The sequence below is a fragment of the Cyphomyrmex costatus genome, unplaced genomic scaffold (genome assembly GCF_001594065.2).
Source record: "Cyphomyrmex costatus isolate MS0001 unplaced genomic scaffold, Ccosl1.0 scaffold192, whole genome shotgun sequence".
In the NCBI taxonomy this organism is placed as follows: Eukaryota; Metazoa; Arthropoda; class Insecta; order Hymenoptera; family Formicidae; genus Cyphomyrmex; species Cyphomyrmex costatus.
The window spans coordinates 262,513-274,796 of NW_017275954.1; the positions used below are offsets into that span (position 1 = coordinate 262,513).

Below are 12,284 nucleotides of genomic sequence, written 5' to 3' on the forward strand. Positions count from 1 at the left end.
ATAATTCGCTCGTTCCCTTATTTCGTTACACATTATGTTATATATGCAGAGTTAAGAAAGATAATATTTTTACTGATACTCGTGTAAGATTATTTACGTTTTATCGTTTTACGTTATCCGCATTTTCATATGAATTTTAAGAGAGATTATATGCTCATTTAACTAAAACAAAAAAGTGATAGAACATACAACTTCTCCTATAAGAATAAATAATCGTCCTTAATCCTCCTTTTTTTGATAGATATGTCACTGATGGTCACTGATACTGATATGTCACGTATGTAGAATATATATGTATAAATTAGAGACCAATTTCACGCATGCGTAGTTGCGCAAACGTAGATATCCGATGATTGGTATTATCCACTGTTGATATAAATTTTCCAACGCCAAATGTCCTGGTTTTAAATTTATTATTACTATATACATTTAGAAGTTCCATAAATAGGTATGCAATATATATATATATATTGCATTACAAAACAATAATATATTATTCATATACATTAGTTATAATAAAATGCATTTTATTCTGTCATCATAATTATCGACGCATCTAAGTGCACCAAAATGTGTATTGTATCAGCTGAAAAGTGATTCTATGTAGTTTACATTTATATAGACTTTTTTCAGTTGGCGTTAGTGTGTGGAAATTAGTCCTACACAAAAAAAGTGATCTTTTAGATGTTTTTTGCCAGTACGAATAGTTTATTTGGAAGTAGATTATATGACTTATTTGGTTTTATCATTTTAATATGATCACATGACAATATAAATAGTTGAGTAAAGAAAGATTATTTTACTTTAGAGAGTTGTTTAAAGGCAATCTAGAACGGAGGAAATTATTTGTATATAAATATTATATCGGTCCGAATTGGCCGATAATAAGTATATCGATAAACATGCTACTGCACTTATGAAGATTCTTTTATATTTTTCCATTTTTTGTGTAAATATTATCATAAATAAGCGTAAGTTCTTTTATATCATAGTATCAAAATCAATTAGAATTAATTATTATTTTAAGTTTATTTTTGTTAGTATGGGTATATCTCATATAATTCGTTTTGCAAATATATCCATAATTATATATATATTCTATTAGTATAAAAATTTTATTGCATTAGTGTATGTAATCATTCAGACATATATTTCTAAAAAGAATTTGTGAGATATCAATTTATTAATTTAATAGATGCATTTTAATTATAATTTTAATCATGATTTTAATATGCTAATATTATTATTTTCTAAATATTTAATAATGTCATTTGTATTTGCATTTTTACAATTTTTGAAATTTTATATAATCTACTAATGAATTTATATCGTGTTTTATTATTTTACTGCTTATTTTTATATTTCAGAAATATCTTATTTAGCCAATTTTGATATTATTATTGTTATTTAAAATGAAAATTATTGAAGAAAAAACACACACGGTTACAGAACACGATGATAAACTTCACAATGAAGTCAGGTAAAGTAAATGGAATTTTGCAATATAAGTATATATTAATATTTTTTATTATACAATACAATTCAAAAATTATCTGTAAAAATTATTTGTATGTTTAAGTTTGAATATACTTAATTTTGTCTCTAATTTGTTTTAAGAATAATAGAAAATTTTAATTTTTTGTAGTAATTTTCTTCCACGAATAACAAATAGAAACTCAAAAGAGAAAATTACATTGGCAGACATAACGCCACAGGCAAGTTTTCTATATCTTTACATACATACACATATATACATATGCATAGATACAGGTACAGCAATAAATTAATAAATACAATATAGTTATATATATATATACAGATACTTTATAAGTAATGTAAATAAGTACAATACAAGATGATTGATTAAAATAAACAATTGCATATCTTTTAGATTATTGCAAGCTGTATAATTCATTGTATGACTATAAAAAGTGGTATAAACATGGCTTACAGTACCATTTTAGTAGATGGGTTAGACTCAGATAATGTTGATATGAAAATAACTGAAAGTGAAGCATCTTGGATAGGTATGTCTTATGATAAAATTTTATGTTTATGCTTAAGGAATATGTTATGAATTATTTAATAAAAAAGAGACTAGAATTGCTATTTGTAGTGCTATTTGATATTAGGAGAATGATAGTAGAAAACTGGAATTGTAGTAATATTATCTATTATTTGTCATTTATTTTGTTCTACAGCAAGTCTAGTTACAATAACATTGCCAATAGGATCTCTCATTTCTGGGCCTCTTATGGATAAATTTGGACGCAAAATAGTTTGTTTATTATCTTGTATTCCTGCAGCAATATCATGGGTTTCATTGATATTTGCCAAATCCTTAATTACTATTTATGTGGCACGAGTTATAGCTGGAATTTCAGCAGGTTTAACAACTGTTGGTCTGGTTTATATATCTGAAATTACACATCCACAAATCAGACCAATGCTTCTATGCCTTACTTCTGTGTTTGTGTCGTTCGGTATTTTAATTCCCTGTTGTTTAGCTGTAATGTTAGATTGGCGCAAGATGAACATAGTTTTCTTTGTATTAGAGTGTTTTATTTTCTTTATACTTTACTTTGTACCTGAAAGTCCTTACTGGCTCGTATGTTTTCAAAATGGTATGCTTGATGAAAAACGAATTTGCAAAATGAAACACAGTTTGAAGCGACTTAACAGAAGGCAAACAGTGAGTACGATATAGCAAATTTTCCAATATCTATTCAGAGTATATTTAGAATATCAACAAATAAATGTTTTTAGATTTATGAGGAAGAATATTTGCGAATCATGGAGACTTGTGGAAACCATGTAGTGAATGATAAAGCATCAAAAAATATTATAGTATCTGTAAAAAATTATTACCACATGTTTGCATCCCCAGAAGCTTATAAGCCAATGCTGATACTTTTCTCACTATTTTTGTTGCAACAACTATCTGGTTCTTATGTGATCATATTTTATGCTATTTCTGTTTTTCGCGAAATGGGTGGAACATTTGGTAATTTTAATGAACACGGTGCACTCGTTATGTTGGGTATCATTAGATTCGTTATAAGTATAGTAACAGTTTTTTGTAGTAGAAAATATGGTAGAAGAGTTCTTTGCATCATGAGTGGGATTGGAATGACTATTTCTATGTTTCTTTCTGGAATGTATATGCATTTTGCCTTATCGTATGATGAAAATGGCAATACAGAGGAAACCATGGTGGATCAAAAGTGGCTATTACTATTCTTCGTATTAGCTTACATCTGCACTGGTTCGTTTGGATTTATAGTTATACCATGGACATTGATCGGAGAATTGTTACCTGTGTACATACGCGGTATTGGTGGAGGTGTCATGGTTTCTTTTGCTTATATAATCATGTTTGCTGTTATAAAGAGCTATCCGTACATTTTAAAAAGCATGACCATCGAAGGCATTTTTTTCTTTTTTAGCTTCATGTCTTTAACAGGCGCAGCTTTTATATACTTTTTTCTGCCTGAAACTTTGGGCAAATCATTTTTCGAAATTGAAAAGTTTTTCTCTTCCACAAAAAAGAAAAAAATGCATGATACAAAGAGATCTATTAATTCTGAAGATCCTTGATTTTTGTCGCTTTTACTTTCGTTTTATTTGTATGCGTTTTGCATGATGTAGTGTTTATTAAATTTCTGGGAAGAAATTGGGGAAGACGGGACTGTTAATATTATGTACAGAAGACATTCTAATGTCTCAATGTTAATCTTGACAATAAATTGGAAAAAATGTAATTAGTAGAATAATTTAGAATATTGTAATTGTTTAATCTTCCTTATGTAGATAAATAGTTTATTTATAAGGATATCCTTACAAAATCATCGTAGATATTATTTTGATATTAGATTTTTCGATTAAACTAGTATCGATTTTTCCTTGTCGAAAATATTAAAACTTCAATAATTTTCGAATTATAAATATAATCAAAAGGATTTTTTAAAAATTAAATTTGAGAAATAACTAAATAGATAAGAAATATATATTCTTTTTTAAATTGATTTCCGTTAAAATTTGCTTCTAACTTGAATTTCAAGTTTAGTTACAAAAGCAATATAAAAGATTGGAAAATTACAGTAGATAATAATTTCTTCCTTAACATTTTGATTGAGGAAAACTTGACTTTTTAGATGAACCAAATAGTTTACTGTCATAAAAAAACATTCAGTGATTCAAATGATTACTTGATGCACAGTTATGGTATTTTTGCTTTAATATGTTTACTGTTACTAAATCTGTATACACAAATTTAATTTAATTCGTATATGTACATAAATAATGTATTGAGTTTTTTTTTACAAAACTGTTGTGCAATAAAATGTAAAAAGTATTAATTCTATGTAAGAATTTTACAAAATCTTTGCAGTATAACGGAGCAAAGAAATTTTATTTAGATTTTTAGTGAGCAAAACGTTAATAGCATGCTTGTAATTTATTAGTAGATATCAATAGAAGAAAATTAGGACAAATTGATGAAAATTTCTAATTAAGCCCGTTCCATCAGTAGAGTAGAATTTGCCTTTAATATTTTGATATACGTAAAAGATTGTTAATAGAAACTGTCATCTTCTAATTGTCATTTTATTTATTAGGCTATTTTACTTAAATATATGAAATAGCACAGATTTTACTCGATTTATACAATGTTATTAGATATTTTTTCTTCAGCAGATTTTGTTATACTTGGCTTGCTATGCTGACAAGATTTGCAGCAGTCGTTTTGCAAAATCTGTTTTCAATAGATTTAGCTATCTAGTAATTGATATCACCCACCCCATATGTTTATTCTGCGAACTTACAAAGAAAGGAGAGAGCGATAGATATATACATGTATATTAAATGTACAACCGGTTGGAGCAGTTCCATTATGGACACTGATACATATTTAAATTTAACCTTTTCCTCTTTTCCGTTCTTTTTTTACATTCATAACGAGCAAGCGTATTCGCAGTACGTTGCATTAATATCACAACATATGTAGCATTATTACTGCATTAATACAATACTTTCCAAATGTGCGCACGAAGTGGGTCGCAGTAATGTTTTTACACTAAACTTGTAATTCACACCTGTTGCAGATGTGCACGTGATATGAATGAAATATATAACAGGCGATACCTCAAACGTCTGACAAGTGTTGCTCCATCATAACCTAACTGGTAATATCCTTATCAACAATAACTACACAATTACAGCATACCAATTATCTGTTAACTGTCAGGATGGTATACTCTTTTAAAAAATGATGCTCACTCGCCGCAAGTCTTTGCTGAAATTGTCATTTTGCACGTTGTACATAATTGGTATTTTAATTATTGCTAAACAATTCTTTCGTACTAATGACAATCCCAGGATTTCTAAGGAACATTCTGAATTTCTAAGAAATAGTAATAACTCACAAAGACAGCAAGATGTGGACGTTGCGTTACGAAGATTACAGATAGAGAGGTAAATTTGTTTGATACTCCTTTCTCTAGTAATTGCAATTTATTTATCTATAAATCTTACGTAGTTATCTTTTTTGTTTTTTATTGAATCAAAATATACTAGACTGTGATGTAATATTAATAAAATAATTGTTAAAATAACAATATTTTGTCTAATGCGATATTAGACCAAAATGATATTTTGTAAGGTATGAGCAACAAATATCAAACTTTGAACATGATATTGTACCTGGTCTTGGGAACAATGGGGAACCTGCTTTTTTATATGGAAAAGAGAAGATTCTAGGTGAAGCAGCACTTGCAAAAAAAGCGTTGAATGTCATCCTGTCAAATAAGATATCATTAACTAGAAAATTACCAGATGTACGCAACCCGCTGTAAGACTTTAATATATATAGAATAACTCGTTTGAGAAGATTATTTTGATATAAATATAAATTATATGTGACTCTGTGTGTATAAAATATTCTTTGAATTTTTTATTTTTTTATTTATTTGAACTTTATATTTTTAAGTGGACTTTGTATTGCAGATGCGCGAATGTTACATATGATAAATTATTACCAAGTGCTAGTATAATAATTATTTTTTATAATGAACCATGGAGTGTTCTATTACGCACAGTACATAGTGTCTTGAAAGGTTCTCCACCTAATCTGTTAAAAGAAATTATTTTAGTGGATGATCATAGTGAAGAAGGTATTGAGATTAATATTAATATAATTAACATATTAGTGATTTTTAAAAATATATGTTTGCTACATAAGATGTATCTCGGGCATCATTTTAAGTCTAGCAATGATACCCGCAAGGTACTTTTTCTATAAAATAATATTTACATAATTATTACATAACAAAATGATGTATTATTTAATATTATTAGAATGCAATATGTTAAATAATTAATATTGTATGTAAAATATATTTTTTATGTGTATTAATTTATAGAAGAGCTTCAGGGGCAATTGGATTATTATCTTTTAACACGTTTACCTGCCAAAGTAAAGCTACTGAGGTTACCATATAGACAAGGATTGATACGTGCTCGTCTTCATGGGGCTAAAAGTGCTATAGGCGATGTTCTTGTTTTCCTGGATGCACATTGTGAAGTTATTAAAGACTGGTAATTCTGATATCAAGTTAACTAGAAGATACTATTTTTTAATATCTTATTTATATCCTAAAATTATTAAAATATAAAAAAAACTATTAATATACATACTATTTAACATAATCCAGGTTACAGCCTTTGCTGCAACGAATAAAGGATAATAAAACTGCTGTACTAATGCCAATAATTGATAACATTTCTGAGGAGACATTAGAATACTTCCACGATAATGAAGCGTTTTTCTTTCAAGTTGGTGGTTTTACATGGTCAGGACATTTCACGTGGATAAATATTCAGAAACATGAAGTTAAATCACGTTTTTCTCCTATATCACCAACTAGATCTCCTACTATGGCAGGTGGCCTGTTTGCTATTAATAGAAAATACTTTTGGGAAATCGGTAGTTACGATGATAAGATGGATGGTTGGGGAGGCGAAAACTTGGAAATATCTTTCCGAGTGAGTGAAAATTTTTTAAGTATTTAATAAGTTCATAGTATAATTATAATTACAAGCATGTATGTCATAAATTTTATATTTTATATTCTTGATATAAATTTATTTTCTTCAACAGATTTGGCAATGCGGTGGTACACTAGAAATCATTCCTTGTTCTCGGGTTGGCCACATATTCCGAAATTTTCATCCATACAAATTTCCGAATGATAAAGATACTCACGGAATAAATACTGCTCGTTTAGCATTTGTATGGATGGATAAATATAAAAGATTATTTTTACTTCATCGTAGTGAATTCAAGGTAAGATCAGACATTACGTGATTAAAATCTTTTTGCAGTTATACATATAAATCAAATCCACAGGATAATCTAAAACTCATTGGAGATATAAGTGAACGTTTAAAATTGCGGAAAAAGCTCAAATGTAAAAGTTTCAAGTGGTATCTTAATAATGTTTACCCAGAAAAATTTATTCCTGATGAAAATGCAATAGCTTATGGTCGTGTCAGATTGCGCAATAGACGACTGTGTTTAGACAATTTGCAACATGAGGAAGATAAACCGTATAATTTAGGTTTATATAATTGTCACACTAAGTTATATCCAAGTCAGGTATGTAAATATCAGTACAGATCACATTAACGTACTTCTATCCGAGCTTAAATTTATAGAAATTAGTGATATTTGGACAATTTTTAGTTTTTCTCGTTGAGCAAGTCTGGCGAATTACGGAGAGAAGAAACCTGTGGAAGAGTATTAGATATTGATTCAAGACCATATACACAAATTGAAATGTCTGACTGCAACAATGAAAAAAGCGGAAAGGAATGGATATTAACAAAGGTATTGATTTTTAATATTAACAAGCATTTTTATATAATTCATGAATGATTAAAAACTATATTATGTAATGACGAGTTTTAATCATAGGACGGCAGAATAATACATGTAGAAACTGGACTCTGTCTTGATGGTTCTAAATTGCACAGTGATGAGGACGTACGAGCAGTTCGCTGCACTAATGTACCAGATCAATTTTGGAAATTTGATTTCTATTCTAATAAAGTGTTATCTACATAACATTGTGTATGTTCTTTTATTTTACTAGAGTATATTTATTTTCAAAATTTTTTTACTCTTTTTGTAAAATGTATTTATATTCTCTGCAAATTTTAAAGCGGTAATTATTATATTATGTTTATTATCATTAGAGAGAAATTTATATTTTACAAATTTCCTTTTAAATTTAGAAAAAAGTGACGTACTTTTATTTTATTTTTTATTGCTTTGAAAAAAATTTTACGAAACATTTTTATTTATCCTTTGTATCATTAATTGTGCTTGTCAAGGAGCAATAGGAAAGGTAAGAAGAAATAGATAGATAGAAAGAACGAGGAAAAAGGGTAAAGAGGCAGAAATAGATTTAAATAGTTTAGGAGATAAGGCGTATTAAGGAGAGGAGTTTAGACAAGGAGTGATGGTAAAACATGGTGAGTCACAATCTTAATCAGCTGTGAATAGGAATAGAGATACAGTAGTAATAATAATAATAATAATATATAATAAGAGTAAGACTTAGGACGGATGCGTATATATATGATAAGAAATATTGTAAACCAAGTCCCCTTCTTGCTGGCTATTTTGTACGCTGAAGTAAATAAATATTCTATTCTATTCATTAATCGTGCTTGTAGAAAGCAAAATTTTGCATTTTAATTTTTAAAAATTATTATAATAAAAATGTTATTTGCGCTGTAATATAACTGTAAATTTTAACAAATTTTTATACAAATAATCCTGAAAGTTGTTAATTATAAATATCATAATAAGTATTACATTTTTAAATAATTTTGTAGTAATAGAAAAAATATGGATCTGTAATTCACAGTTATTCCGTATGGTGTCTCTATAGTCTTTCCTATGAACTCATACTAACCTCCATAGTGGAGGTTAGTAAGAATTTTAGTATCAAATATATAATAATTAAAAGTGTTGAAGATATTCAATTTAAATATTTCCGAAAAAAAAAGACATATTATGTTTTGACATTTTAACACAAATAAATAGCTATTGTATAGTTCAGCATCAAAAAATGAGAACAAAAAAATTTTAACATCTTTTATGATATTTACAAATATCAAGTATGAAACTACATATTGTAAACAAATATTTAACATATATTAATCTTAATATAAATTTTATCTTATTTATTTTTTAGACAAATTTATCAGTTAAAATTAAATCATTAGAAACTGATTATCAATCAATACTGTGATTTAAAAAAAACCTGTGGGATTAAGTACATGTGCATAAACTAGTTTATTTTTGTTAATGTAGTAGTTGTTTTTAAGATATTTGTATTTATGTGTATTAAAAAGTGTATTAATATTATATCATAAGATATGGAATTAGCAAAAGAAATTGTCGATGGCCTGGCAAGCATCCAAAATAGCAACATTTTGCCTGAAGAAGCATTTTTACAGTTATTAGATATTATAATGTTATGTATTTCTAAAAACAATGGAAAAAGTAAATAAGTCTTAATTTTTCTCAAAATATAAGAATATTTGACATACAAATTATAATTAATTACATCTTTTATATTAGGTATTACAACTGTTCATCCATCCAAGTCAGATCTGATAAAGGCTGCAGTTGCTAATGTATCTTGCCTCTTTATAGAGGCAGCTCGACATAATTATGATGAAGAAAGCTTAAAACATTTTCTACATAATGAACACATTAATGGACATAGAATTGAAACATTATGTAGTACATATATAAACAATAAACAAAATATACAGACTCAATTGGAATTGACAGGAAATAGTTTACCACACATAGTGGATATAGATTGGCGTTTACATCATTGTGCTAAGGTAAATTTACTATTCTTTAATGTTATTTAGATTTTAGATTATTATACCTCACATAATGTATTGTAATTCGACAAAATGAAAATAATTTCTCGTAAATCATATTATATAAAATCTGTATATATATAAAAATTAAATATTTTATTCTTTAATACAGATTAGCATTCGGTTTACTAATATACCAATTTATAACATACGAATAAGTACAAAAGAATCTAATCAAGTGAGGCATGTAATATTTACATGTACTGTACAACAGCTACAAGAGTTAGTATACAAGTTAAAGGATGCTATAAGACATATTGAAAAAATGTCTAATATATAAATGTCTAATTTATAACACTGATTATAATGCACGGTTTAGAAATATCTTTTTTAACTTTGCGCTTTGGTAGTAACTTGTATATAAGGATAATGTTTTGTAAGAATAATACAGTTTTCTGTAAGTGCAGTCAATTATATTTTTGCATTATTAGTGAAGAGAATCTTTGAATTCCATGTAGAATCACTGTTGTTTTTTTCATATATTTATACATGTATACGCATACACATATATAAAATTTGCTTAAAAATACAATACATCTTTTGTTTTGCAGCCCAGTGTTTATCTAAAATTTTGTTTTTTGTTAGACGAAAAATATTATGATTATAATGTACAGTTTAATCCTTTATATTATTAATTAAATATAAAGTTATGTTAATTAATAATTCTTTTTCTATTACTATATATAATATGTATTTTAGAATCATAGTACACTATATACAAATAAAATTTTACATACATAAAAAAAATCATTAAAATTAGCAAAATTTTTCATTTTATTGATATTTTTCTCAAATTATGCTCGCTTACTCTTTCATCAATTCGCACGATCGGACAATAAAACGCTAAATATATTAAAAAATGAAAATATACATATATATGGATACAGATAAATAGAGTGAGAAAGAAAACAATAGAGACAGCTTGAAAACTTAGAATGAAGAAAGTGGACAAATAGGAAGAGAAAAGACAGAAAGACAGAAAAATATTATACTTTACGACTAATAATTTTGCTTTGTTAAAATATTTTCTCCATCTCTAGAATGAAGTAACGTAATGATCACAGTATTTAATTGTCAACTAATTTTTTGTCGTACTTATATCGCATACAGTTTATCATTTTTATTGTTCCATATTAATCATTCGATATATGATAGGATAAGGCCTCGGACATTTCACTACCATTAGCAGTCTTCGAATATTTTCAAAATTACCTTTGAAATTATATTAGTCTTGTTTCGATATCGGACTAATCCCGAAGTAAAAATTTTAAAATGAATCATATTAAATATGAAAACAATTATGAATATTATAATGATATTTTATATAACTTACTAATGAGTGTGAAAAACAAAAATGCTGTTCATTTCAATACACATAAGATTTATTCTTTATAGTTTAACTTCTTGGACGTTTTATCTTTCTTCTTTTTTTGAGTTAGAAAAAATGAGAAGATAAACTGTAAGTTCAGCTAAAAAGAATAGATTTACGAGTGAATAAGTATGCAGTTGCACCGAGTTTGTTCTCTAGTAGTCTTTGTCTTTTTTTGCCAACAATTAATCAGACAGTCGATCTAGAAGAGAAAGCTCAGTGCAAATGCAATTCAATTTCTCTATATCAAAACAAAACAGCATTTGTCAGTTCTCGAGTGTATAAAATGACATTTAAATTCAATTTTATTTTTGCATACTTTAACTGATATCTAATATGATAAATACACATTAATGTTATACACAAAAGTATATTATGTCAAAAAAGTATTAATAAAAATTGTATGTATAAGTGCGTAAAAATAGTAAAATTGGAAATGAAGTTTTCTCACGAAAACATTATTGCATCACATAATACAATCCCGTACAATTTCTTTTAATATAATAAATAAAGGGTCTTTCAAAAATATTCAACGCTGCAGACTATATAAATTTTTGTTATCAACCTTATGTGATATAAAAATGTATAATTTAAATTTAGGTAACATTATTAATTTAATTACCTTAACTATATACTTAATACTTCTTTTATACATATTTGTGTGCTCATTGTATGGGTACTCTTTTCTACTGTAAAGAACTACGTGTCCACACGTTTCATAAACATGTTTTTCCATAATTACATTTCTCGAAAGTGATTGCGACACATTTTTAGTTACTTAATGCTAAGGAATAACTTTGCATCCATTTAATATGCACGAGAACGCATATTATGTTATTAAGATATTATAATGCGTTATACGTTATATGCTATTAACAAATTAACAGCAAGCATATGCACTAAGAGATATACAAATTATATAATTGATTTAAATATATAACTTTAATGATAA

The 12,284-nt window shown here is 27.0% G+C and overlaps 3 protein-coding genes across 6 annotated transcripts; all 3 read left to right on the forward strand.

Moving 5' to 3' along the window:
- Positions 1-1,374: 1,374 nt before the first annotated feature.
- LOC108772598 (facilitated trehalose transporter Tret1) lies at positions 1,375-3,747 on the forward strand. Its single transcript, XM_018538166.1, has 5 exons — positions 1,375-1,480; positions 1,646-1,715; positions 1,892-2,027; positions 2,202-2,692; positions 2,767-3,747. The coding sequence occupies exons 1-5, from the start codon at positions 1,413-1,415 to the stop codon at positions 3,595-3,597; spliced, it is 1,596 nt and encodes a 531-aa protein (XP_018393668.1). The 5' UTR covers positions 1,375-1,412; the 3' UTR covers positions 3,598-3,747.
- Positions 3,748-4,597: 850 nt separating this feature from the next.
- On the forward strand, positions 4,598-8,122 carry LOC108772597 (polypeptide N-acetylgalactosaminyltransferase 1). 4 transcript variants are annotated; one of them, XM_018538162.1, is made up of 10 exons: positions 4,598-5,183; positions 5,246-5,472; positions 5,660-5,848; positions 6,004-6,170; positions 6,420-6,594; positions 6,711-7,041; positions 7,157-7,342; positions 7,406-7,654; positions 7,742-7,885; positions 7,973-8,122. In XM_018538162.1, exons 2-10 carry the CDS (start codon positions 5,267-5,269, stop codon positions 8,120-8,122), a joined length of 1,797 nt encoding a protein of 598 aa, XP_018393664.1. In that variant the 5' UTR covers positions 4,598-5,183; positions 5,246-5,266. The 4 variants fall into 4 exon arrangements, with proteins under 4 accessions (XP_018393664.1, XP_018393663.1, XP_018393666.1 ...); XM_018538163.1 differs by having other exon boundaries at positions 4,963-4,974; positions 5,103-5,472; XM_018538161.1 differs by having other exon boundaries at positions 4,598-5,472.
- Positions 8,123-9,317: 1,195 nt separating this feature from the next.
- LOC108772566 (COMM domain-containing protein 3) lies at positions 9,318-10,243 on the forward strand. The gene is made up of 3 exons (XM_018538122.1): positions 9,318-9,571; positions 9,650-9,921; positions 10,076-10,243. Exons 1-3 carry the CDS (start codon positions 9,445-9,447, stop codon positions 10,241-10,243), a joined length of 567 nt encoding a protein of 188 aa, XP_018393624.1. The 5' UTR covers positions 9,318-9,444.
- Positions 10,244-12,284: the final 2,041 nt, after the last annotated feature.

Bases quoted from the DNA above. Each gene is read 5' to 3' on its own strand.
- LOC108772598 (XM_018538166.1), top strand. From the start codon at position 1,413: ATGAAAATTATTGAAGAAAAAACACACACGGTTACAGAACACGATGAT. The intron at 1,716-1,891 runs GCAAGTTTTCTA...CATATCTTTTAG, and splicing joins TGGCAGACATAACGCCACAG to ATTATTGCAAGCTGTATAAT. The intron at 2,693-2,766 runs GTGAGTACGATA...AAATGTTTTTAG, and splicing joins GACTTAACAGAAGGCAAACA to ATTTATGAGGAAGAATATTT.
- LOC108772597 (XM_018538161.1), top strand. From the start codon at position 5,267: ATGATGCTCACTCGCCGCAAGTCTTTGCTGAAATTGTCATTTTGCACG. The intron at 6,171-6,419 runs GTATTGAGATTA...ATTAATTTATAG, and splicing joins GGATGATCATAGTGAAGAAG to AAGAGCTTCAGGGGCAATTG. The intron at 7,886-7,972 runs GTATTGATTTTT...TTTTAATCATAG, and splicing joins AGGAATGGATATTAACAAAG to GACGGCAGAATAATACATGT.
- LOC108772566 (XM_018538122.1), top strand. From the start codon at position 9,445: ATGGAATTAGCAAAAGAAATTGTCGATGGCCTGGCAAGCATCCAAAAT. The intron at 9,572-9,649 runs GTAAATAAGTCT...CTTTTATATTAG, and splicing joins TTCTAAAAACAATGGAAAAA to GTATTACAACTGTTCATCCA. The intron at 9,922-10,075 runs GTAAATTTACTA...TCTTTAATACAG, and splicing joins GTTTACATCATTGTGCTAAG to ATTAGCATTCGGTTTACTAA.